The sequence below is a fragment of the Coregonus clupeaformis genome, unplaced genomic scaffold (genome assembly GCF_020615455.1).
Source record: "Coregonus clupeaformis isolate EN_2021a unplaced genomic scaffold, ASM2061545v1 scaf0183, whole genome shotgun sequence".
Classification (NCBI taxonomy): domain Eukaryota; kingdom Metazoa; phylum Chordata; class Actinopteri; order Salmoniformes; family Salmonidae; genus Coregonus; species Coregonus clupeaformis.
Window position 1 is genome coordinate 82,033 of NW_025533638.1, and position 27,055 is coordinate 109,087.

Here is a 27,055-nt window from a genome sequence, read left to right on the forward strand (position 1 = left end):
TGTCATGCTGATTGAGTTAGAATAACAGACTGGAAGCTTTAAAAGGAGGGTGGTGCTTGAAATCATTGTTCTTCCTCTGTTAACCATGGTTGCATGCAAGGAAACACGTGCCGTCATCATTGCTTTGCACAAAAAGGGCTTCACAGGCAAGGATATTGCTGCTAGTAAGATTGCACCTAAATCAACCATTTATCGGATCATCAAGAACTTCAAGAAGAGAGGTTCAATTGTTGTGAAGAAGGCTTCAGGGCGCCCAAGAAAGTCCAGCAAGTGCCAGGACCGTCTCCTAAAGTTGATTCAGCTGCGGGATCAGGGCACCACCAGTGCAGAGCTTGCTCAGGAATGGGAGCAGGTAGGTGTGAGTGCATCTGCATGCACAGTGAGGCGAAGACTTTTGGAGGATGGCCTGCTACTTCTCTCCAGGAAAAACACCAGGGACAGACTGATATTCTGCAAAAGGTACAGGGATTGGACTGCTGAGGACTGGGGTAAAGTAATTTTCTCTGATGAATCCCCTTTCCGATTGTATGGGGCATCCGGAAAAAAGCTTGTCCGGAGAAGACAAGGTGAGTGCTACCATCAGTCCTGTGTCATGCCAACAGTAAAGCATCCTGAGACCATTCATGTGTGGGGTTGCTTCTCAGCCAAGGGAGTGGGCTCACTCACAATTTTGCCTAAGAACACAGCCATGAATAAAGAATGGTACCAACACATCCTCCGAGAGCAACTTCTCCCAACCATCCAAGAACAGTTTGGTGACGAACAATGCCTTTTCCAGCATGATGGAGCACCTTGCCATAAGGCAAAAGTGATAACTAAGTGGCTCGGGGAACAAAACATCGACATCTTGGGTCCATGGCCAGGAAACTCCCCAGACCTTAATCCCATTTGAGAACTTGTGGTCAATCCTCAAGAGGCGGGTGGACAAACAAAAACCCACAAATTCTGACAAACTCCAAGCATTGATTATGCAAGAATGGGCTCAACACTGCAAATATTGACTCTTTGCATAAACTTAATGTAATTGTCAATAAAAGCCTTTGACACTTATGGAATGCTTGTAATTATACTTAAGTATACCATAGTAACATCTGACAAAAATATTTAAAAACACTGAAGCAGCAAACTTTGTGAAGACCAATACTTGTGTCATTCTCAAAACTTTTGACCACGACTGTATAGTTCCCCTTCTCACTTTCCTGCTTGATGTGGTCAAAAAGGTGGATAAGGCAAGTATCAGTGGAATGAGCTGTTCTAAAGCCAGATTGGAGTTCATAAAGAAGTTTGTGCTTGAGAAGGTATCCCTCAAGTTGATTAAAAACGAATCTCTCAACAACTTTGGATAAGGTGCTGAGGATCGACACAGGCCTGTAATTTCCTACATTTGTTTTACTGCTCTTCTTGTGTAGCGGAACCTCTAGGGTTGTTTTGAGATCATTGGGAAATGTACCACTACAAGTAGAAATGTTTACAATATGCGTTATCATTTTAGCAGTGACACAAGCACTATCCTTTATGAATCTTGCAGCAAGGTTATCCAGCCCAGTTTCTTTGTTTGTGCTCATTAAGCATAGTAGATTGGAAACGTTGTCCTCTGTTACCATGCACAGCTCAAACAAATAATTTGTGATACCTTTGTTGGTAAAAGTTGTTAATGAAAGACTGGTCATAGTGTCCAGAGCAGGTCGGTAACTTCTTAACCAGAGATGAGGCTATAGTGGAAAAAAAATAATTGTAAAATAATTTGCAACCTTTGCCTGGTCATAGCATAAAACATCATCAATATCCAGGCCAATACTATAGGATTCTACTTTATGGGGAGTTTTTCAGCCAATGTCCTTTAAACTATTCCACAGTTTACGAGACTTATGTAAGTTGTCATTAACAGCGTCTATGTAATGTTGGGATTTGGCCTTATCCATTTTGTATCTTGCCTGGTTTCTACAGTTAATATAACCATCATAATCTTGTTGTAGATTTGTCCTTCTGAATTTGGCCAGGTAGAGATCCCTTTTCCTTATGAGGTCGAATTTGTTTAATTGGAGCCAGAGAGTCAAGTGCAGACAGAAACAGATCTTTAAAAAGATACCAAGTTTGATCAACATCATCACAGTTTAGTACATGAGACCAATTCAAAATTCCAAGTACTTCTACAAAACGTTCCTTTGAGTATTTTTTTAAATTTATTTTTTAATTTCACCTTTATTTAACCAGGTAAGCCAGTTGAGAACAAGTTCTCATTTACAACTGCGACCTGGCCAAGATAAAGCAAAGCAGTGCGATAAAAACAACAACACAGAGTTACATATGGGGTAAAACAAAACAAAGTCAAAAATACAACAGAAATAAGTATATATACAGTGTGTGCAAATGTAGCAAGTTATGGAGGTAAGGCAATAAATAGGCTATAGTGCAAAAATAATTACAATTAGTATTAACACTGGAATGATAGATGTGCAAGAGATGATGTGCAAATAGAGAAACTGGGGTACAAATTAGCAAAATAAATAACAATATAAGGATGAGGTAGTTGGGCGGGCTAATTTCAGATGGGCTGTGTACAGGTGCAGTGATCGGTAAGGTGCTCTGACAACTGATGCTTAAAGTTAGTGAGGGAGATAAGTGTCTCCAGCTTCAGAGATTTTTGCAATTTGTTCCAGTCATTGGCAGCAGAGAACTGGAAGGAATGGCGGCCAAAGGAGGTGTTGGCTTTGGGGATGACCAGTGAGATATACCTGCTGGAGCGCATACTACGGGTGGGTGTTGCTATGGTGACCAATGAGCTAAGATAAGGCGGGGATTTGCCTAGCAGTGATTTATAGATGGCCTGGAGCCAGTATTGTTTCATAGATCACTAAAAACAATATTTAAGACTCCTGACTGACAGATGTTCTCTTGGTCTGATACAATAATCAAATCCAAAGTTGATTTAATGTCATTACACACCCGGGTTGGCTCAACAATCAGTTGTTTCAGTCCAAATAACTGATTAAATGTATACAGGGCATTTACTAGTGTACTTTTCTTGGGTGATAACTGCACATTTGTATTAAAATCGCCAAGCAGAATACATTCCCTATCAGCAAATACATTGTGATCACAGCAAAGTATTCTGCTTAGGAGGCCGATAGCACACCAACAAGTATAGGACAACATTTAGGAAGGAGTATATCTACCCATGCAACCTCAAGACCATCCATTTTTAGATCTGAACGAGGGTTAAAATGCACATAATTCCTAGTAAAAGCACACACGCCGTGGATTGGATCTACTGTGGATTGGATCTACTCTGGATTGGATCTACTGTGGAGTGTATCTACTGTGGAGTGTTGTCACTTTCAGAATGTGTCCTACTACTGCTACAACTACTACTACTGTTAGCTAAATGTTACGGACATGTTTTTGTGGTGGTATCTGGGATTCACACCCCGGCTCTCGTGTTCAGTGTCCCAGTCTTAACGCTGGCCGATTGGGCGAGACGCTGTTCTTAAAATAGGCCAGCTGCCAGGGTGAAGTGCCCAGCGATCGCTCTTCCCGCATGCATGGTGAGAGTGGCGCTAACTGGGGCGTGATGGTGCCCACTGCACAGAGCTCAACCCCCTCCTCTCCCTTGCACTCGTCTCCTATCCCTCCCGCAACACAGTGAAGAAATAAATGGAGATTAAATTAGATTAGATCAGAAAATCTTTCAAATTCACATTGAGGCAATTCATTTCGCTGCATACATAATACACATACACACCACTACACAGCAGGCCTGTTTAAGAGGCTGGAGGGGTCACTAGAGAAAAAACACTGCCATATAGGATAATGACCAGGATAATGACCTTGATAATAGATATACAGTACCAGTCAAAAGTTTGGACACACCTACTCATTCCAGTTTTTATTTTTATTTATTTTTTAAACTATTTTCTACATTGTAGAATAATAGTGAAGACATCAAAACTATGAAATAATAAATATGGAATCATGTAGTAACCAAAAAAGTGTTAAACAAATCAAAATACATTTTTATATTTGAGATTCTTCAAATAGCCACCCTTTGCCTTGATGACAGCTTTGCACACTCTTGACATTCTCTCAACCAGCTTCATAAGGAATGCTTTTCCAACAGTCTTGAAGGAGTTCCCACATATGCTGAGCACTTGTTGGCTGCTTTTCCTTCACTCTGCCATCCGACTCATCCCAAACCATCTCAATTGGGTTGAGGTCAGGGGATTGTGGCCAGGTCATCTGATGCAGCACTCCATCACTCCTTCTTGGTAAAATAGCCCTTACACAGCCTGGAAGTGTGTTTTGTCATTTTCCTGTGAAAACAAATGATAGTCCAACTAAGCCCAAACCAGATGGGATGGCGTATCGCTGCAGAATGCTGTGGTAGCCATGCTGGTTAAGTGTGCCTTGAATTCTAAATAAATCACAGACAGTGTCACCAGCAAAGCACCCCACACCATAACACCTCCTCCTCCATGCTTTACAGTGGGAACTACACATGCAGAGATAATCCGTTCACCCACACCGCGTCTCACAAATACACGGCGGTTGGAACCAAAAATCTCCAAATTGGACTCCAGATCAAAGGACACATTTCCACCGGTCTAATGTCCATTGCTCATGTTTCTTGGCCCAAGCAGGTCTCTTCTTATTATTGGTGTCCTTTAGTAGTGGTTTCTTTGCAGCAATTCAACCATGAAGGCCTGATTCACACAGTCCCCTCTGAACAGTTGATGTTGAGATGTGAAGCATTTATTTGGGCTGCAATTTCTGAGGCTGGTAACTCTAATGAACTTATCCTCTGCAGCAGAGGTAACTCTTCCATTCCTGTGGTGGTCCTCATGAGAGCCAGTTTCATCATAGAGCTTGATGGTTTTTGCGACTGCACTTGAAGAAACTTTAAAAGTTCTTGAAATGTTCTGTATTAACTGACCTTCATGTCTTAAAGTAATGATGGACTATCGTTTCTCTTTGATTATTTGAGCTGTTCTTTCCATAATATGGACTTAGTCTTTTACCAAATAGGGCTATCTTCTGTATACCCCCCTACCTTGTCACAACACAACTGAGTGGCTCAAACGCATTAAGAAGGAAATAAATCCCACAAATTAACTTTTAAGAAGGCACACCTGTTAATTGAAATGCATTCCAGGTGACTACCTCATGAAGCTGGTTGAGAGAATGTCAAGAGTGTGCAAAGCTGTCATCAATGCAAAGGGTGGCTACTTTGAAGAATCTCAAATATAAAATATATTTTGATTTGTTTAACACTTTTTTTGGTTACTACATGATTCCATATGTGTTATTTCATAGTTTGATGTCTTCACTATTATTCTACAATGTAGAAAATAGTAAAAATAAAATAAAGCATTTTTTTCTGTTGATAAGACTATCCAGGTGTGAGTCACTATAGTAACCTTTGGCGAGCGTCAGACTTTCCTATTAATTCGAATGAATCCTGGGCTCAAGCAGTGCGGCTCCACGAGAGTCTGTCGCTGCTCATCTTAAAATTACGCTCTGGTTCTGTTTTCAAGAATTTGACGCACGACCCACGTCCGAGAACACTTGATAAAGTGTCTCGCAACTGGATCATGCAGGCAAAAAGTTACTCATCCCCAGTGTAGCAGCTAAAAACCTACTGTTTTCTCCACACCCCAGTGTAGCTCCCCACCTGTCTGAGCATGGTTATCTCAGTAGCTCTATCACAGACACCTCCCTGTGACTTCTCTGTGACCTCCCTGTGACTTCTCTGTGACCTCCCTGTGACCTCCCTGTGACTTCTCTGTGACCTCCCTGTGACCTCCCTGTGACCTCCCTGTGACCTCCCTGTGACTTCTCTGTGACCTCCCTGTGACCTCCCTGTGACTTCTCTGTGACCTCCCTGTGACCTTGAGTCTCATCTCCAGACCACCACTCCCTCTGGCCTCTCACTACCCTCACAGGACTTCTGATTAGTCAAGGAAATGCGCTCAGAAACCTTATTGGCCGTGGAGAACGGTGTGAGGTGCCCCAGCTGCTTTGCCCTTAGTCAGAATAATGTGTTCACCTCTTTAAGATACCTGGAAATAATTTACGAGCTATATCGGGAACCAAAAGTGCCAGCATAGATACAAAATCAGACTAAGCCTTGAAGGATAGATTTCACTGTTGATTATGGCTGAAGAAATCCAGTCCAAAAGACAAGTCTTTGCTGGCATGTTTCCTGGTACAGTATGTTGCTGACTGGCATGTTCTGCTCTGCACAAGGACCGTTCATTCAGGTAGCACTGAGTTATAGACTGCAGTTTATAGGCTGAGCTTGCAGTACGTGCTTGATTAGCTTAGGTCTGTGAGATAACAGAGATAAAACTAACTGAATATTTCCATTCTGTCCTCTGAGGTCAGTATTGTTAGACCCCTCTGTCACTGATTACCCAATGCTCTTGTTTACATCTCTCCTGGGCTAGTAACACACACACACACACACACACACACACACACACACACACACACACACACACACACACATGCACGAGAACGCATGCGCACATGCAAGCGCTTGCACACACACACACACACACACACACACACACAGTAATGAGTTTATTGGGACTTTTCTTGTCCTTCTTGACGTTATAAATGACAATATTACATCCTGTATGGCGATTAGATTACTATATCAAAGGCCTTCTAGAAGAATGCGATTATTTTAAGATAGAATCAAAGTATGAAATGGAATCAACTGAAGGGCAATCAGTACCAGTGTAACCTCTGGGGGGAGGTCAGTCCACGGCCGGAATGAGTCACGTACAGATGTTGGATCTTAATTTGATCACCCTTGCAGGAGAACTTTCCTGCAATGCAGGACTTTTAAACTTGTAGTGCATTTGAGGTTTCGAAAGGCTTCTGAATTTTGTAATTTCCACTTTGAAATTTCAGACTTGATTTTCCCTCACATAAAATGTATCAACCCCCTACAAAAATGTCCATTAATTATAATCCACATAATAATTCAAAATGTCTGTTGCTGCAGGATTCTTTTCCTGCTGTAGCAAACTGGATCAAATTAAGATCCTACATCTGTTGTTCGCAAACAGAACAGCACCGTTTCTTTCTAATAGTTTAGTTGTGCTTGATTGAGCTTTCTAGACACAATGGAACCAATGGAATAAACCCAAAGTGCAAAGCCCACCCATCTGGCACTCAAGGCAGGCTCAATCAAACGTTCAATCAGACACTTTAAAGAAAACAAATACAATGTGATTACAGCTCGTTGGAGTGATATTGTCAAGGAGGACTAGAAATATCAATGTGTTCATAATGTATTTCTTTTTTATTGAACAATCTCTAACGCTCTATCAATGAAAAACATGGTGTAAAAGATAGATGAACAGAGGACTGATTATAGTGTGTTTGGCTGGCAGAGTGTTCCTCTCTACCAAGGAACAACATGCAGTAAAAGATAGATGAACAGAGGACTGTGTTTGGCTGGCAGAGTGCCACAGGGGCAGAAGTGGATTAAAAACATCCAGTAGAGCATCAACAGAGCTTGTCTTATGACATTGACTCTCTCTGTAACACTGCTGAGTTGTGTAGTGGCTACAGTACAGAGTGATCATTGTTCCTCAGATGCCTCCCCATGCAGTCCTCCCTTTCTCCCCTCTCTCTCTCTCTCTCTCTCTCTCTCTCTCTCTCTCTCTCTCTCTCCCTCTGTCTCTCCCTCTCTCTGTGTCTCTCTCTCTCCTCTCCTTCTCTCTCTCTCTCTCTCTCTCTCTCTCTCTCTCTCTCTCTCTCTCTCTCTCTCTCTCTCTGTATCTCCTTCTGTCTCTCTCTCTACCTCTGTCTCTCCTTCTGCAGTCCTCCCTTTCTCCCATCTCTCTCTCTCTCTCTCTCTCTCTCTCTCTCTATTTCCCTATCTCTATTTCCCTATCTCTATTTCCCTCTCTCTCTCTCTCTCTCTCTCTCTCTCTCTCTCTCTCTCTCTCTCTCTCTCTCTCACTGTCTCTCTCTCCCCCTCTCTCTCCCCCCCCCCCTCTCTCTGCCACTAGTCTGATTAGCTAACAATATCACAACAAAGTAACATTCCCACACCACAAACATAACATGAGGACATTAAGTGATATTGCGCAACATGGCTTCAGTCGGATGAATTGAACATTTCCAACTGACCCAAACCCTGTTGCGTAAAATGAAGCCAAAAGTGCAAGATGACAAAACATGACATAACCAGGCTAACAACTCTCAGGTTTTGGCCATGACTGTTCGGGTTTTGGTCACTAGATGTCCCCATTGCACCTTTTTTGTACCTTTTGTTTTTCTTGCTCTAATTATTGTTTGCACCTGTAGGTCATTCCCTTGTTAGTATTTAAACCCTGTGTGTTCCTCAGTTCCTTGCTCAGTGTTTGTAGTTAGCACCCAGCCCCAGCCCAAGCCTTGTTTTATATAGATATTTCTCTGGTGGGATTTTCCAGAGGTTCTCTGGTTTAGTTCTTGTGTTTTGTTTGAGTAGTCTTTTGAGGTTTGTTTTTCCCTGCTGTTTTTTACCACTTTGTGGAGTTTCTTTTGTTTTTTGGAGGTTTTCCTCTTTGTGCCTCTTGGCTTTATTTTTGGACTTTGTGGATTTAGTTTCTTTGCCTGAAGATGTTGTTCTTTGATTAAACCACCATCTCTAGTACTGCTGTGTCTGCCTCATCCTCTGGGTTCTGACAATTATTAGTGACTGTTTCTTGCACCGGGTCGTGACAGAAACACTGAGCCATTATTATGAAACCAGAGGCAGCCAGTACCCAGGATCTTTTTTCCATGCTGTCCCACCATGAGGGGACTGTCCAACGCCACGAGGCTGCTCTGGTTCAGCAAGAGGCCTTAATGGCTAGACATTCTCAACTTCTGTCAGAGATGCTGACTTCCATAAAGCAGATTTCGGATCGACTTTCCCCGGCAACCGCTTCTGCTCCAGTTCATCCGATTCAAGGGCCCCTGGCAGTTAATCCCCTGGCTGAACCTCGTCTGCCGCCTCCCCAACGGTTCTCAGGGGATCCGAGTGTTTGTAAGGGGTTTTTCACCCAATGTTCTCTCTCCTTTGAGCTGCAACCATCGTCGTTTCCCACCGACCGGTCCAAGATAGCATATATCATCACCCTGCTGTCGGAAAAGGCCCTAGCCTGGGCTACTGCTGTGTGGGATGCCCAAAGTCCCTGCTGTGCCAGCTACTCTACCTTTGCTGAAGAATTCAAGCGAGTGTTTCAAGGTCCTACCAACGGCCCTGACTCAGCCAAACAGCTCCTGACTCTCCGCCAAGGTCGGCGCAGCGTGACGGACTATGCCATCCAGTTCCGCACTGTGGCAGCAGCAAGTGGCTGGAACGACGAGGCGCTCACAGTGTGTTTTTTGAAGGGTCTTTCTGACACCGTCCAAGATGAACTGGCCACTCGGGAACCACCGGACAACCTCGAGTCCCTTATCAAGTTGGCTTCACGCATAGACCAGCGTCTGAGAGAGAGAGAACAAAACCATAGACCGCTCACCCTAGCTCCTATCGGTTCCAGCTCCGAGTCTCCACCTTTATCCTCGCTGGCTCCACCAGAACCCATGCAGGTTGGACGCATCTCCCAGGCTGAGAGAGACCGCCGGATGAGGGAGCGATGCTGTCTATATTGCGGCAAACTGGGCCATTTCCGCTCCACGTGTCCCGGGCTCCAGGGAAACGCACTCTCCCGTGCAGGCCTGGGAGGACTGTAACGGGAAACATAACCTCCTCCCATCCATCCAACTCCCGCCTGCTCATTCCAGTTACCCTTTCCTGGGACGACCACGAGTTTTCTCTTCAAGCCTTGGTAGACTCTGGAGCCGCAGGTAACTTCATGGATGGGATCTGGGCGAAGGAGAATGGCGTTCCTTCTGAACCTCTAAGTGACCCCATAAGGGTTACTACGTTGGATAGAAGTCCTTTGGGATCTGGACTTGTCACTCGTGCCACTACCCCCCTTACGACTTTCAGTTTCCCAACACCAGGAAGTGATGAACTTTCATCTGATCTCCTGTTCCGAGTTTCCTCTCGTCCTTGGTTATCCCTGGCTTCACAGCCATAACCCTCACATCGACTGGTCTGTGGGCACTATCAAGCAGTGGGGTCCTACGTGCCAAGCCACTTGTATCTTCCCGAGTTCCCAGAGTTCTCCTTCCGAGTCTCTAGAATCCATCGACTTGTCCCGAGTTCCCGAGTGTTACCATGACCTCAAACTGGTATTTAGCAAACAGAGGGCCACCAAACTACCACCCCATAGACCTTACGATTGCACCATCGACCTGTTGCCGGGGACCTGCCCTCCCAGGGGTCGGATCTTTTCCCTTTCTCCTCCCGAACGAGCTGCTATGGATACCTACATCAAGGACGCTCTGACAGCAGGCCTCATGCGTCCATCTACCTCGCCGGGCGGGAGCAGGGTTTTTCTTTGTGGCCAAGAAAGACGGTGGATTACGACCTTGCATCGACTACCGGGGACTCAATGCCATAACCGTCCGTAACCGCTACCCGCTACCCCTTATGGCCACAGCCTTTGAGCTGCTCCAGGAAGCAGTTGTCTTCACTAAGCTTGACCTGCGGAACGCATACCATCTTGTGCGGATCAAACCCGGGAACGAGTGGAAGACCGCTTTCAACACGCCTACTGGTCACTACGAATACTCGGTGATGCCCTTCGGCCTGACCAACGCTCCGGCTGTGTTCCAAGCGCTCATAAACGATGTGCTTAGAGATATGCTTAACATCTTTGTGTTTGTTTACTTGGATGACATCCTCATCTTTTCGAGCTCCCTTCAAGAACACACTAAGCATGTCAGACAAGTGCTCAAACGCCTCCTAGACAGTCATTTGTACGTTAAGCCGGAGAAGTGTGAATTCCATTCCTCTCGAGTACAATTCCTGGGATTTATAGTGGAACCCGGATGAGTCCAGATGGACCCCAAGAAGGTAGAGGCGGTAGCGGATTGGCCCACCCCCAAGTCCGTTAAGGAAGTTCAGCGTTTCCTGGGCTTCACCAACTTTTACCGCAAGTTCATCAAGAACTTCAGCTCGGTGGCAGCCCCTCTCTCGGCGGTAACCAAGGGTGGCAACACAAGGTTTCTGTGGGGAAGAGAAGCTGAGACGGCCTTCCAAGGACTCAAGCAGCGCATCCTCTCTGCTCCCATCCTGACACTACCAACGGCGGATGAACCTTTTGTGGTGGAGGTAGACGCATCAGAGGTTGGGGTTGGAGCTGTCCTGTCTCAGAGGGGTGAAGACAAGAAGCTTCATCCTTGCGCCTTCTTCTCTCACCGGCTTACCCCGGCCGAGAGGAATTACGATGTGGGGGATCGTGAACTCCTAGCGGTTAAGATGGCATTGAAGGAATGGAGACACTGGCTCGAGGGGGCTTCTCAACCGTTTCAAGTGCTTACGGACCACAAGAATCTGGAGTATATCCAGCAGGCGAAGCGGTTGAACGCCAGACAAGCTCGATGGTCTCTTTTCTTCAGCCGATTTCAGTTTATCCTCACCTATAGACCCGGGTCGAAGAATCTCAAACCGGACGCCTTGTCACGAATCTACTCTCCTGCCATTCGAGAAGATACTGACATGACTGTCCTTCCGGCCGCTAAGATCGTGGCTCCGATCTCGTGGCAAGTGGAGGATACCGTGAAACAAGCTCAAGCCATCGAACCGGGCCCTGGAGGAGGTCCTGCTAATCGGTTGTTTGTTCCCAAGGCAGCAAGGTCCCAAGTCCTTCGGTGGGGGCACTCCTCTCGCCTCACCTGTCACCCGGGCGTAGGCCGCACCTTGGAGTTCATCCAGCGTAAGTTCTGGTGGCCCACCATAAAAGAAGACGTTGCCACTTTCATCAAGGCCTGTTCCGTGTGCTGCCAGGGCAAATCTTCTCACCTCCGCCCTCAAGGACTCCTTCACCCTCTATCTATTCCCCACCGACCCTGGTCCCATATCTCGTTGGACTTTATTACTGGCCTTCCTCCGTCCCATGGTAATACTACGATCCTAGTCATCATCGACAGGTTTTCTAAGGCGGCCAGGTTTGTTCCTTTGACCAAATTACCTTCTGCCAAGGAAACAGCTGAGTTGGTGATTAACCATGTGTTCCGAGTCTTTGGGATTCCGCAAGATATGGTTTCCGACAGAGGTCCCCAGTTCGCCTCAAGGTTTTGGAAGGCCTTCTGCCAACTCATAGGGGCCACGGCCAGTTTATCTTCAGGGTACCATCCGAGTCCAATGGCCAAACTGAGAGGATGAATCAGGAGCTGGAAACCACCCTCAGATGCATGGTTTCCAACAACCCGTCCACTTGGTCATCCTTCATTGTTTGGGCCGAGTACGCGCACAACACCTTGTGCTCCTCCTCCACTGGTATGTCCCCGCATGAGTGTCAGTTTGGCTATGCACCTCTATTGTTCCCGGACCAGGAGGCAGAAGTCAGAGTGCCTTCAGCCTCGAGGTTCATCAGACGCTGTCGGCTTACGTGGAAGAAGGCACGTCTTAATCTTCTGCGTTCCTCTCAGCAGTACCAACGACAAGCCAACAGAGGTCACCGTCCCGGTCCTACCCTGTACCCCGGCCAGAGAGTATGGCTCTCAACTAAGAACCTACCACTACGGGTGGAGTCTCGCAAGCTGTCCCAGAGGTTCATCGGTCCCTTTAAGATTGCCAGGAGAGTCAATCCCGTTACTTTTCGCCTGCACTTACCCAGATCCCTTAAGATCAATCCAACATTTCACATTTCTTTATTAAAACCTGTTGTTTTTTCTCCCCTTATCCCGGCAGGCAGACCTCCCCCCTCCGCCCCGTGTCATCGGTGGCCAGTCGGCTTATACCGTCCACCGGATACTGGATTCCCGCCGGGTGCAGCGGTCCTGGCAGTATCTGGTGGACTGGGAAGGCTACGGTCCCGAGGAGCGCTCCTGGGTTCCTGCCAAGGACATACTGGACCCTGACCTCATTCGTCAGTTCAGGGCCCTCCACCCTGAGAAGGCTGGTAGGAACGTCAGGAGCCGTTCCTAGGAGGGGGATTCTGTCAGGTTTTGGCCATGACTGTTCGGGTTTTGGTCACTAGATGTCCCCATTGCACCTTTTTTTGTACCTTTTGTTTTTCTTGCTCTAATTATTGTTTGCACCTGTAGGTCATTCCCTTGTTAGTATTTAAACCCTGTGTGTTCCTCAGTTCCTTGCTCAGTGTTTGTAGTTAGCACCCAGCCCCCAGCCCAAGCCTTGTTTTATATAGATATTTCTCTGGTGGGATTTTCCAGAGGTTCTCTGGTTTAGTTCTTGTGTTTTGTTTGAGTAGTCTTTTGAGGTTTGTTTTTCCCTGCTGTTTTTTACCACTTTGTGGAGTTTCTTTTGTTTTTTGGAGGTTTTCCTCTTTGTGCCTCTTGGCTTTATTTTTGGACTTTGTGGATTTAGTTTCTTTGCCTGAAGATTTTGTTCTTTGATTAAACCACCATCTCTAGTACTGCTGTGTCTGCCTCATCCTCTGGGTTCTGACAATTATTAGTGACTGTTTCTTGCACCGGGTCGTGACAAACAACACCATAGCTATGACATAATATATAACATATTGTTCGCCCAGCACTATTTCGGCAATGTTTCCCATAGGATTACACAACATTAGGCACTGTAAGAATAACCTAAATATTTCAGCCCGTGGTGGATGTCAATAGCAGCAGCAGCACAGGAATATGTCAGTATCAGATTGAGTGGGAGGAAGGTTTTATATAATAGAGTTGTCACTAGGCTTCATGTATGAGGTTCCATGCTGCTAAAGCCTCTCTGTTTTTGTCTCCCTCTGGGCAAGCTCCAATCATACTGGCCTACTTATAAAAAACCAGATGTATTTTGGGCCTTCTTACAATGCCTGCCGGTGAATCTGAGCAAAAAGACTCAAAACACAGTATTGTTTTCACCAGTGAAGAGATAAGTTAAAAGAAAAGAGAAACCCGTACACTGCTCTTGCTCGTATCACTTATCTTATTAAAGCTTGAAATGAGATCAGACCAGAGTCAGACTTCTGAACATTTTACACGTCTTAGGTTATAATAAACATTAAAGGGGCAATCTGCAGTTGCTACATCCATTTTTGGACTCATAAATTAATGATATGTACCCATTGATTCTTGAAGAATATAACTTAGAAATGCCTCATGAGCTTAGTTCAACTGTCGTACCCCATCAGAACCACAAATATGAGCTTGTTTTATTCCAATGTTTGTAAACAAACACTGTATATCCTTAAAACATGGTTAAAACTATAATGTTGATATCATGGATGGTCAGTCTTTGCATACATAGCTCTGTCTATGAATTTGAGAGGTTACGTTTCTCCAGCCCCATCCCTTTAGCTTTTTAATGAAACGGGGGCGGGTAGGACTCTTTGATATAGTTTCAACTGCTGATTGCCTCTTTAAGGTGAGACGAGTATGATGTTAGAAGACCTAGTGATAGCCAATATCCACACCTCTACTACTCAGTACACCTCTACTACTCAGCACACCTCTACTACTCAGTACACCTCTACTACTCAGCACACCTCTACTACTCAGCACACCTCTACTACTCAGCACACCTCTACTACTCAGCACACTTCTCCTACTCAGTACACCTCTACTACTCAGTACACCTCTACTACTCAGTACACCTCTACTACTCAGCACACCTCTACTACTCAGCACACCTCTACTACTCAGCACACTTCTCCTACTCAGTACACCTCTACTACTCAGTACACCTCTACTACTCAGTACACCTCTACTACTCAGCACACCTCTACTACTCAGCACACCTCTACTACTCAGTACACCTCTACTACTCAGCACACCTCTACTACTCAGCACACCTCTACTACTCAGCACACCTCTACTACTCAGCACACTTCTCAAGTCTTCCCAGGACAAAATAATAATGTATATTTTCACTGTAATCTGTTTTTCATGCTCAACAGTTTCCTGTGTGTATCAAGAATGGTCCACCACCCAAAGGACATCCAGCCTTGACACAACTGTGGAAAGCATTGGAGTCAACATGGGCCAGCATCCCTGTGGAACGCTTTCGACACCTTGTAGAGTCCATGCGCTGATGAATTGAGGCTGTTATGAGGGCTAAAGGGGGTGCAACTCAATATTAGGAAGGTGTTTCTAATGTTTTGTCCACTCAGTCTCGCTAGAAAGGAGTGATTCATATGCTTTTGAAGCTGTGCTGCAGTGGTTTCACAAGGCCAAGCACAGGTACTTCAGAGCAAGACTCAAAGGGCCTTTAATCTGAGAGGAGGCAGCAAATGTAGTGACGACAGAGAGTATGCGTCCAAAATGCCACCCTATTTCCTATGTAGTGCACTAATTTTGACCAGGGCCCATAGAGCTCTGGTCAAAAGTAGTACACTATATAGGGAATAGGGCAACATTTGAGAAAACACAGAGAGGATTGATGGGGGCACTCAACTCTTTCATCCTCTCTCTGCAGCTGCCCAATGTAACACCGACACCATGGTCCATGTCTGACTGCTGGACAGAACTGCAAGTGACACTCCCCTCTGCTGGCTAATGTTGGTAACTGCAGCCCTTATCAGCTCTAATGGTAAATTCAGCACATTTGATTTCAACAATAATAATAATAATAATAATAATAATAATAATAATACAAGCGCCTCATAAATATTGGAATGTGTCCATTTCTGTTGCATATACCTTTTCCATCAAGTTAGATCAAATTGAATGGTTTTGGGTACAGTAAAAATAGCAAGTAGATTCCTTCACAGATAGATGCTTTTAGTTCCTAGTAAGAAGTGCACTGCACAGGGATTAGTTATGTGCAAAGACATTGCAAAGGCTTTGCTATGGCAGGTTTGCATAAATCCGACCCTATGGCACTTGAGAATGATTCCCCCTGCTGCAGGGTACCCGTACTGTGCATGTGTGCAAAGGGGATTTATGAAAGAGATTTAAAAGGGATTGAGTGAGAGGATGCACTTACAGGAAAACAATGCAATAAAAATGTATAAGTTAATAATACAGGTAGATTAGACGAAAGTAGGATGTAGGGAATCCTTTCATGAAACTGTATTGTTGTAACACATTATGATTTTAATTGCGAATACAGAAAACAAATAAATAGCTACAAATGCATGTAATGCACGTAGGGAAATTTAACAATGCAGAAAATTCCAGACAGGATCAACACAGACAATCATCTTCCATGAGTTCTAGGTCCCCTAACTAACAGACTCACCATTTATTTGTTGGTGTGGATTGGAAGATGACAAATAAACAGAGGACGGGGCGAGAATCAATGCTTTTAAATACTATTGATAGTATTTCTATAAAGTAGCTACTTGGAGGGTTCCATTGTACCATTCCTGTCATATTATGACGCTGGATACTGTAATGTACTCGACTGTACTGTGCATTGCATGCTGGGTGAGTAGCAGGCTGGGTAGTGGTAGTAGTGTCAGAGCTGGCATATGGTACAATACATTGGGCTGTGCAGACCCAGGCCAACCAGACCCACGCCTGGTTTTTGCATTGTCCCCCAGCCACCTCTGTGTATAAAACAACTGTGTTATTTCAGCCATCCCTGGCACCAACCTGGTCTCAGAGCATTTCATACTATTCTGTACTTAAATCCGAGACACTCCATTTAGTATGACATGTTACGTTTCGTATGGTATGTATTAATTTGTGGATGTCCATCGTCCATTTCATATGATATGTTACGAATTACAATTCGTATTAGATGTTACAAATTTGCAAAATGTACAATATATTATGATTTCGCAAAATGTACAATATGTTACAAATTTGCTAAACAGATGATATGTAATGAATTCTAGCTACATTTACATTTTAGTCATTTAGCAGACGTTCTTATCCAGAGCGACTTAAAGGAGCAATTAGGGTTAAGTGCTTTGCTCAAGGGCACATCGACAGATTTTTCACCTAGTCAGCTCGGGGATTAGAACCAGCGACCTTTCGGTTACTGGCACAACGCTCTTAACCACTAAGCTACCTGCCGCTAGGTGGCTAACGTTAGCTAGGCTAGGGGTTAGGGTTAGGGGTTAGGTTAAGTTTAGGAGTTAGGTTAAAGGGTTAAGGTTAGGGTTAGGGGAAGGGTTAGTTAACATGCTACAGTGAGGGAAAAAAGTATTTGATCCCCTGCTGATTTTGTAAGTTTTCCCACTGACAAAGACATGATCAGTCTATAATTTTAATGGTAGGTTTATTTGAACAGTGAGAGACAGAATAACAACAACAAAATCCAGGAAAATGCATGTCAAAAATTTTATAAATTGATTTGCATTTTAATGAGGGAAATAAGTATTTGACCCCTCTGCAAAACATGACTTAGTACTTGGTGGCAAAACCCTTCTTGGCAATCACAGAGGTCAGACGTTTCTTGTAATTGGCCACCAGGTTTGCACACATTTCTGGAGGGATTTTGCCCCACTCCTCTTTGCAGATCTTCTCCAAGTCATTAAGGTTTCGAGGCTGACGTTTGGCAACTCGAACCTTCAGCTCCCTCCACGGATTTTCTATGGGATTAAGGTCTGGAGACTGGCTAGGCCACTCCAGGACCATAATGTGCTCCTTCTTGAGCCACTCCTTTGTTGCCTTGGCCGTGTGTTTTGGGTCATTGCCATGCTGGAATAACCATCCACAACCCATTTTCAATGCCCTGGCTGAGGGAAGGAGGTTTTCCCCAAGATTTGACGGTCCCTTTGATGTGGTGAAGTTGTCCTGTCCCCTTAGCAGAAAAACACCCCCAAAGCATAATGTTTCCACCTCCAAGTTTGACGGTGGGGATGGTGTTCTTGGGGTCATAGGCAGCATTCCTCCTCCTCCAAACACGGCGAGTTGAGTTGATGGCAAAGAGCTCGATTTTGGCCTCATCTGACCACAACACTTTCACCCAGTTCTCCTCTGAATCATTCAGATGTTCATTGGCAAACTTCAGATGGGCCTGTATATGTGCTTTCTTGAGCAGGGGGACCTTGCGGGCGCTGCAGGATTTCAGTCCTTCACGGCGTAGTGTGTTACCAATTGTTTTCTTGGTGACTATGGTCCCAGCTGCCTTGAGATCATTGACAAGGTCCTCCCGTGTAGTTCTGGGCTGATTCCTCACCGTTTTCATGATCATTGCAACTCCACGAGGTGAGATCTTGCATGGAGCCCCAGGCCGAGGGAGATTGAGAGTTCTTTTGTGTTTCTTCCATTTGCGAATAATCACACCAACTGTTGTCACCTTCTCACCAAGCTGCTTGGCGATGGTATTGTAGCCCATTCCAGCCTAGTGTAGGTCTACAATCTTGTCCCTGACATCCTTGGAGAGCTCTTTGGTCTTGGCCATGGTGGAGAGTTTGGAATCTGATTGATTGATTGCTTCTGTGGACAGGTGTCTTTTATACAGGTAACAAGCTGAGATTAGGAGCACTCCCTTTAAGAGTGTGCTCCTAATCTCAACTCGTTACCTGTATAAAAGACACCTGGGAGCCAGAAATCTTTCTGATTGAGAGGGGGTCAAATACTTATTTCCCTCATTAAAATGCAAATCAATTTATAACATTTTTGACATGCGTTTTTCTGGATTGTTTTGTTGTTATTCTGTCTCTCACTGTTCAAATAAACCTACCATTAAAATTATAGACTGATCATGTCTTCGTCAGTGGGCAAACGTACAAAATCAGCAGGGGATCAAATACTTTTTTCCCTCACTGTAAGTAGTTGCAAAGTAGCTAAAAAGTACTAAGTAGTTGAAAAGTTGCTAATTAGCAAAAATTCTCAAGTTGTCCGTAAGGAGATTTGAACTCGCAACTTTTGGGTTGCTAGATGTTTGTGTTATATGCCTATCCATCCACCCCGACCAACCACCCTACTTTCGTTTTTGCTGTAGCCCTTTCCTGCAGTCAAATGACCTACTGGCCTCATGGGTGGAATGTTCTAAATATTTATCATAATTTCATTAATTAATTAACTTATATTTGTATTTTTAAACAGCCGAAAATCCTGTGTTGTTTCTATGTTAAACTTTATTGTTATATTTTAGTCTTCTGTGATGTATATAAAGTGTAATATTGGGATGCAAACTCAAAATGTAATACATTTCAACTCTATATCTGACATGGTACAGGTGTCTTCTTTTTTGTAAGCCCATAACCATGTGTGTGAGGTGTATTCTTTCATTTCAAAGTAGATTTGTTTAAGACTACCAAGAAACACTCTGTGTGACCCTGATTTCGCACACTGAAGTAAATTAAGTAACCATCTGTCCTATGTAACCATACCAAACTTAACATTTCATACTAATTTGAGCATTCTGGATTTACTTTTACTATGTTACATCTAGTCTATGAGACCAGGCTGCTGCACAGGCTCATCAGGCTGCAACCTCAGCACAATACCCCCCACTGACATTGCTGTGGATCCTTATTGGCAAATCCCCCTGAATCATCACTGGGGTTTACTGACCCATTGTTCAGGCTTTTTAGCCCACATGCCCATTGACCACCACCTGCACCCACCTCTTACCCCACCCCAAACACACTCCCCAGCTCGCCCCTCCCTCCCAATCCAAATAACCTCTGTGTATTGATGTTAGGAATCATCGGGTGGCTTCATGACAAAAGATAAATGAGTGATACAGTATTATTGTTGTATCTCTTCCTGAATGTTCCTCGTAAGTGGCGGCTGGTGGGCGAACAGCAGCAGGGTCGAATTTCGTGTGGTCACGTGGTCAACAAGGGCACATCAGGGCGCAAACACTGTACACAAGATTCAGTTGACCTCATATGACCGAGGGATGTCACCATGACCACACACCTACCGTACTACACAGTCTGGTTGTTCTCAAAAATATCTCACCAAATACCAGCCTGGTCTCATAGACTAGACGTAACATAGTAATCCGAGACACTCAAATGATGGTTACTTAATCCGAGACACCAGATGGTTACTTAAGGCAAAAACGAAAGTAGGGTGGTTGGATGGGCGTATAACACGATCGTCTAGCAACCCCAAAGGTTGTGAGTTTGAATCTCATCATGGACAACTTTAGCATTTTAGCTAATTGGCTACTTTCAACTACTTACTACTTTTTAGCTAAATTGCAACTACATTGGAACCCTAACCTTAATACTTTTAGCTAACCCTTCCTCTAACCCTTTAACTTAACTCCTAAACTTAACCCTAACCTTAACCCTAACCCCTAGCTTAACTAACGTTAGCCAGCTAGCCAATGTTAGCCACCTAGCCACCTAACTAGAATTTGTAACATATAATATGCTTTGCAAATTCATAACATATTGGACGTTTTGCAAATTCGTAAACATATTGTATGTTTAGAAAATGTGTAACGTATAACACTAATTGTAATTTGCAACATATCATATGAAATTAATGATGGACATTCACAAATGAATACATACCATACGAAACGTAACATATCACACTAAATGGAGTGTTTCGGAATTTACATACAAAATGCTCTGAGGCCAGGTTGCAAATACTGATGTATTATTTGTCATTGTTATTTTCTAATGAGGTCCTGATCAATTGCTTTAATTGATATGCTATTGAAGTTTTATTTTCCCTTATTGGGTCAGCTCATTTGGTATACCAAACGGCATTCTTGATGCACTCCTACTAGTCTATACAATGCAGCTTACTACATTCATGTGGTGTTTGAAATTACAGATCATGCTGGATTTGGATTTGTGTTGAGATTCTATTGGGTAGATATGATGGGACAGGCAATGTGTGCCCTAAAGGTTTGATGGGGCAGGCAATGTGTGCCCTAAAGGTTTGATGGGGCAGGCAATGTGTGCCCCAAAGGTTTGATGGGGCAGGCAATGTGTGCCCTAAAGGTTTGATGGGGCAGGCAATGTGTGCCCTAAAGGTTTGATGGGGCAGGCAATGTGTGCCCTAAAGGTTTGATGGCACAATCTTCTACTGTGGAGCTTACCTCAAGTGCTCTGATGATGTCAGACAATAGTGCAAATGTAGCACAATTAAAGATAAAGTTTCCCAAAACAGTTCTATTTTTGTTTCTTTGTTAAAATATGGTTGGAACTTCGATGAGATGTAGTATAGTACAGACATTTGATTCAAATGCCTACTATTTTTACATTGTGCTGTCAAATCTCTCTATGTGGACCAGTACAATTGATGGCCCTGCAGAGTCCCACATGGAACCAAGAGATATCAAGAGAAGAAGAAGCAGAGAGGAAAGACAGGAAGTAAAAAGTCAGACGCCTTCTGATTGGCTGTTGAGCATAACAATGTCTTTATTTGATCACCCTGTTGCAGGAGAACTTTCCTGCAATGCAGGAAATTAAAAACTATTTGAGGTTTAAAAAGGCTTCTGAAGTTTGTAATTTCCACTTGATTTTCCCTTAAGAAAAATGTATCTACCCTTACAAAAATGTCCATTCATTATAATCCACATAATAATTCACATTTCCTGTTGCTGCAGGATTATATTCCTGCTGTAGCAACCTGGCTCAAATTAAGATCCTACATCTTTATGACACTGATGGTCTAAAAGTCCTGGACGCGGCGGAGGGAGGCCACGTTGGCCTGCATACCCCCCCACTCGCTGTGGCGTCTGTACTCGCCCCTCTCCAGCAGGTACTGGCGCCCCCTGTAGTTGGGGTGCTCGTAGAAGACCCAGGCGCCGTCCAGCACGTTGGCAGAGTGCACCTCGCGGTGGCGGAAGCGCTCTGACAGGCTGGGGCTGTCCTCACTGAACTCCATCATCTGACCGGCAAAGTCGGGGCGCTCGTACACGCGGATCCTGTGCATGCCAGAGGTCTGCAACACAGTTGGAACACAGTGGAGCACAGTTAAGCTCCTCATACGAACACCAACATCAAGTTTCAGCAGATTAAAAGAACACTGTGGTGTTAGAATGGAAATGGATGCACTATAATCATTACATTTGGTCCTGTGTTTGTGTGTGCGTGTGTGTGTGTGTCTGGTTTGCATGCGTGCATGCATGGATGCGTATTTGTGTGTGTGTGCGTGCATGCATGTCTGTGTGGATCCCTGAAAGAGTACTCAACATGTACCACTACCACCCTCAAATCATCTCACAGTGGCTTGACATACATGTCTGATGATCCGGCAGGACCTGATGGTGTCGTTGTAGCCCATCCAGCGCTGGTAGTCGGGGTATTCTCCCCTGGTCAGGATGTACTGAGAGCCCAGGTAGTTGGGTCTCTCGTAGACCACCCAGGCACCACTCTCCACCCTGATGGAGTTGCAGCGGCTGAAATGAGAGCTCAGTTCGGGGCAGTCGCTGCTGCACTCATAGTGGAGGCCCTGGAAGTTCCGGTCCTCATAGAAGAAGATCTGCAAGAAGGATTGTTGTCTTTTTAAAAGGGTTACTTTTTTTTAAAAAGAGGAAGGAACACACACACAAATTCTGCGCACACACACACACACACACACACACACACACACACACACACACACACACACACACACAGCCACCTACAGTACCTTCCCCTGCATGCGGTCCATGTTTGGATGATTCTTTTTAACACTATTCTACACACAATCAAAAATATCCCTCTAGACATACACAGTAATGTAGCAACACTGCCCTGGGGGAGTTTTATATATGTATGACATGGAAATGCATGGCCAGTGGAATCATTGTCCTTCTCAAACGTGCACCACTATTAACTAGGGCACAACAGCTGATGCTGTGTTTGTTTTAAAACCCGACGGCTTTATGCCAAGTTTAATGGTCTGTTGTATAGACGCTGACCTTTTGATCCTACGGAGCCTGATTCCAGAAAAAAAGATTGATTTATCCAATCAAATTGTTGCCAACGGTGAGCAGCAGTTACTAGAACATAGCTATTAGTCTGAATACACTGTGGTCTCTGATAGTTCCAGTTTGCTATTCCTGTCTGTAACACTTTACCTAAAGCCAGCTGCTATAATGCCTTATCATGTAGTTATAATGCATTGTAAGACTTGTCTGAACATGTATGATCCCCTTATAATCATCTCATAATGATCCTCACCAAATACCAGTCATTTTGAGTCAGTTGAAATGTTGATACATAGAGAAACGTAACGTATTATAAGCCTTGTAGAGAAACAGAAGGAAGTGAGGTGCTGCTAAGGTACACAATAGTAGGTTTTAGTAGACAGAAGGTGTTGCTAAGGTACACAATAGTAGATTTTAGTAGACAGAAGGTGTTGCTAAGGTACACAATAGTAGATTTTAGTAGACAGAAGGTGTTGCTGTCACAAGCCGGGCTAGAAACTCCGGTCTCAGATGTGGAGAGCTGGGGGTACTACCCCTTAGCCACAGAGGAGGTGTTGTAGGACCCAAATGAAACACCCAAGGCAATACTCCAGGCAAGTAGATTTAATGTTCCAAAACAGGAGGCAAAACAAAACAACTCCACGAGGGGGAAAAAACAAACTAAAGATAACTTTGAACAACTTACTAGGACAGACACGGTGGGACAAAGCAGGAGACACATAGTCAGGACGCAATAACCAAGTGAGAAACAAGGGGAAAACACACAGCTAAAATACACAAGGGGAAACAAGGCACAGGTGACCTGGATCAAGCTAATTAGGACACATGAGGAAGAACTAAGGCAGAGGGGAACACAGATGACCTCTAGAGGCCCGGAGACAAACAGGAGGCAGGAAGCTGACACACACGAGGAAGAACTAAGGCAGAGGGGAACACAGATGACCTCTAGAGGCCCGGAGACAAACAGGAGGCAGGAAGCTGACAGGACCCCCCTCCTCTAGGAACGACTCCTGACGTTCCTTCCAGAACACCCCGGCCCCAGGGTGCGAAAATCTCGGATCAAACCTGGGTCCAGGATGTCCCTGGCTGGAACCCAGGAGCGCTCCTCCGGCCCGTAGCCCTCCCAGTCCACCAGATACTGCAGAGAGTTCTGGACCCTCCGGGAGTCCAGTATCCGGCGGACTGTGTAGGCTGGCTGGCCGTCAATGATCCTGGGAGGTGGCGGGGGTCTGCGTGGGGGGGCAAAGGGAGAAGACAAGACAGGTTTAAGGAGTGAAACATGGAAAGTGGGGTTAACTCTAAGGGAGCGAGGGAGAACCAAACGATACGACACAGGGTTAACCTTTCTAGCAATGCGGAAAGGCCCGATGTATCTCTGGGAAAGCTTCCTGGATTCGACCCGGAGGGGCAGGTTCTTCGTGGCCAACCAAACTCTCTGACCAGCTCGGAAACTAGGGGCCGTCCGGCGGTGGCGATTAGCCTGACTTTGGTATCTCTGGGAGGTCCGAAGGAGGGCACGCCTGGCCTTCTTCCAGGTCCGCCTACAGCGTTGGACAAAGCGCTGGGCCGAGGGAACACCAACTTGCGCCTCCTCCTCTGGAAACAATGGAGGGTTGTAACCGAACTGGCATTCGAAGGGGGACAATCCGGTGGCTGAGGACTGGAGGGTGTTGTGGGCATATTCAGCCCAAATGATATAGGTGGCCCAAGACGTGGGATTACTGGCCGCCATACACCGCAGGGTGGTCTCCAGATCCTGATTAATCCGTTCCGTTTGGCCATTAGACTCTGGATGGAACCCCGACGATAGACTGGCTGTGGCCCCAACAAGCCTGCAGAAGGCCCCCAAAACCGGGACGAGATTGGGGACCTCGGTCAGAGACCACGTCCAGGGGGAATACCAAATATCCGGAAGACATGGTTCATGAGGAGCTCAGCAGTCTCCTTAGCCGAGGGCAGCTTGGGCAGGGGAATAAACCGGGCAGCCTTAGAGAACCGGTCTACCACCACTAGGATGACGGTGTTGCCCTGGGATAGAGGAAGTCCCGTAACAAAGTCCAGAGAAAGGTGTGACCATGGCCTTCGAGGAACAGGTAAGGGATGGAGCAGTCCCTGGGGTCGCTGGCGTGTCGACTTTCCCTGGTTGCACACAGGGCAGGCCTCAACATAGACCTGCACGTCCTTCTTGATGGACGGCCACCAAAACCGCCCGTCGGAGGAACTCCAGTGTGCGAGCACTGCCAGGATGGCATGTCAAGGGCGACTCATGACCCCACTGCAAGACGCGGCCCCGAACAGAGAGAGGAACGTACAGGCGACCGGCAGGACCACCGCCTGGATCGGGCTCCTGGACAAGAGCTTCTCGACCCTCTTTCTAGTTCCCACTGAAGAGGTGCGACGATCCTAGACCTCGGAATAATCGATGCCAAGGGCTTCTCTTGTAACTCGGGAGAATAGACTCGAGACAGAGCATCCGGCTTGACGTTCTTGGTGCCAGGTCGGTAAGTCAGGAGGAACTGGAATCGATTAAAGAAAAGGGACCATCGTGCTTGCGAGGGTTCATCCGCTTAGCCTGTTGGAGATATTCCAGGTTCTTGTGGTCTGTGAGAACCTGGAAAGGGTGCTGAGCCCCCTCAAGCCAATGGCGCCACTCTTCCAATGCCAGTTTTACCGCAAGCAACTCTAGATCCCCCACGTGGTAGTTGCGCTCGGCCTCAGACAGGCGGCGAGACATGAAGGCACAAGGGTGTAATCTCCCATCCGCACCCCTCTGTGACAGGACGGCTCCCACCCCCACCTCTGAGGCGTCCACCTCCACCACGAAAGGTCTCTCTGGGTCAGGGGTCACCAGAATCGGAGCAGACGTGAAGCGGCGCTTGAGATCCTCGAAGGCCCCTGCTGCTTCCGGACCCCAGTGAATCTTGGTCCCTCCTCCCTTGGTAAGCGTCGTCAAGGGGGCTACCACCGAGCTGAAATTCTTAATGAACTTCCGATAGAAGTTAGAAAAGCCAATGAACCGTTGAACCTCCTTGACCGTGGCAGGTGTGGGCCAATCGTGGACCGCCTTGACCTTCTTGGGATCCATCTCTAGGTGCCCGGGAGTGACAATAAACCCGAGAAACTGAGTCTGAGAAACATGAAATTCACACTTCTCAGGCTTAACGTAGAGGTGATTGTCAAGGAGCCTCTGGAGAACCCTGCTAACATGCCCCTCATGCTCCTTCAGTGACCTCGAGAAGATGAGGATATCGTCCAGGTACACGAAGACGAACAGATTAAGCATATCCCGGAGAACATCATTAATCAGGGCTTGGAATACTGCGGGGGGCATTGGTGAGCCCGAACGGCATCACCCGATATTCATAGTGCCCCGTGGGCGTGTTGAACGCCGTCTTCCATTCGTCTCCTTGCCGGATCCGCACGAGATGGTAAGCATTGCGGAGATCCAGCTTAGTAAAAATGGAAGCCCCTTGAAGCAGCTCAAAAGCAGTGGCCATGAGAGGAAGGGGGGTATCGATTCCGAACCGTGATCTTGTTGAGTCCCCGGTAATCAATACAAGGCCTAAGACCCCGTCTTTCTTTTCAACAAAAAAGAAGCCCGCCCCAGCCGGGGAAGTAGAGGCATAGATGAGGCCGGCTGCCAAGGACTCCTTAATGTAGGTGTCCATAGCTGCGTGCTCGGGGGAGGACAAGGAAAAGATCCGACCTCTAGGAGGGCAGCACCCAGGGAGTAGATCAATGGCACAGTCATACGTGCGATGAGGCGGTAAGGAAGTAGCCCGGGCCTTGCTGAACACTGCCTTGAACCGATGGTAAACACTGGGGACTCGGGAGACGTCAACAGACTCTTGGAAACTGGGTACTAGGGGCTGAGGGACTCTGAAGCATGCAGGTGAGTTGGCAGGCGGGACCCCAGCTTAGAATGGTGCCCGTAGGCCAGTCGATCTGGGGATTATGTCTGCATAGCCAAGGGTGACCCAGGATAATAGGATACTCGGGAGAGTCAATGAGATAGAAGGTCTCCTCCTGCTGGTGTTGAGAGATGGTAAGTCGCAGGGACTGAGTCGCCTCGGTAACCTTTCCTGGTTCCAGAGGTCTGCCATCTAAGGCTGTAACTGCCTGGGGTTGAGGAAGTAGTTGGGTAGGGATCTTAAGTTCCTTAGCCAAGGTTACATCCAGGAAATCACCTGCGGCACCGGAATCGATCATAGCCTGGACCCGATGCTGGTGGCCCCCCCAGGACAGAGTGGCTGGAATAGCCAGGACAGCGTT

General features: G+C 45.9%; 1 protein-coding gene across 1 annotated transcript; it reads right to left on the reverse strand.

Annotated features, from left to right (window-relative positions):
- Window positions 1–21,504: 21,504 nt before the first annotated feature.
- LOC121583576 (gamma-crystallin S-1-like) lies at window positions 21,505–22,524 on the reverse strand. Its single transcript, XM_041899686.1, has 3 exons — window positions 22,504–22,524; window positions 22,111–22,353; window positions 21,505–21,813 (listed from the first exon to the last, which is right to left on the reverse strand). Exons 1-3 carry the CDS (start codon window positions 22,522–22,524, stop codon window positions 21,541–21,543), a joined length of 537 nt encoding a protein of 178 aa, XP_041755620.1. The 3' UTR covers window positions 21,505–21,540.
- Window positions 22,525–27,055: the final 4,531 nt, after the last annotated feature.

Bases quoted from the DNA above. Each gene is read 5' to 3' on its own strand.
- LOC121583576 (XM_041899686.1), bottom strand. From the start codon at position 22,524: ATGGACCGCATGCAGGGGAAG. The intron at 22,354-22,503 runs GTACTGTAGGTG...TCCTTCTTGCAG, and splicing joins TGGACCGCATGCAGGGGAAG to ATCTTCTTCTATGAGGACCG. The intron at 21,814-22,110 runs GTATGTCAAGCC...ACTGTGTTGCAG, and splicing joins CCTGCCGGATCATCAGACAT to ACCTCTGGCATGCACAGGAT.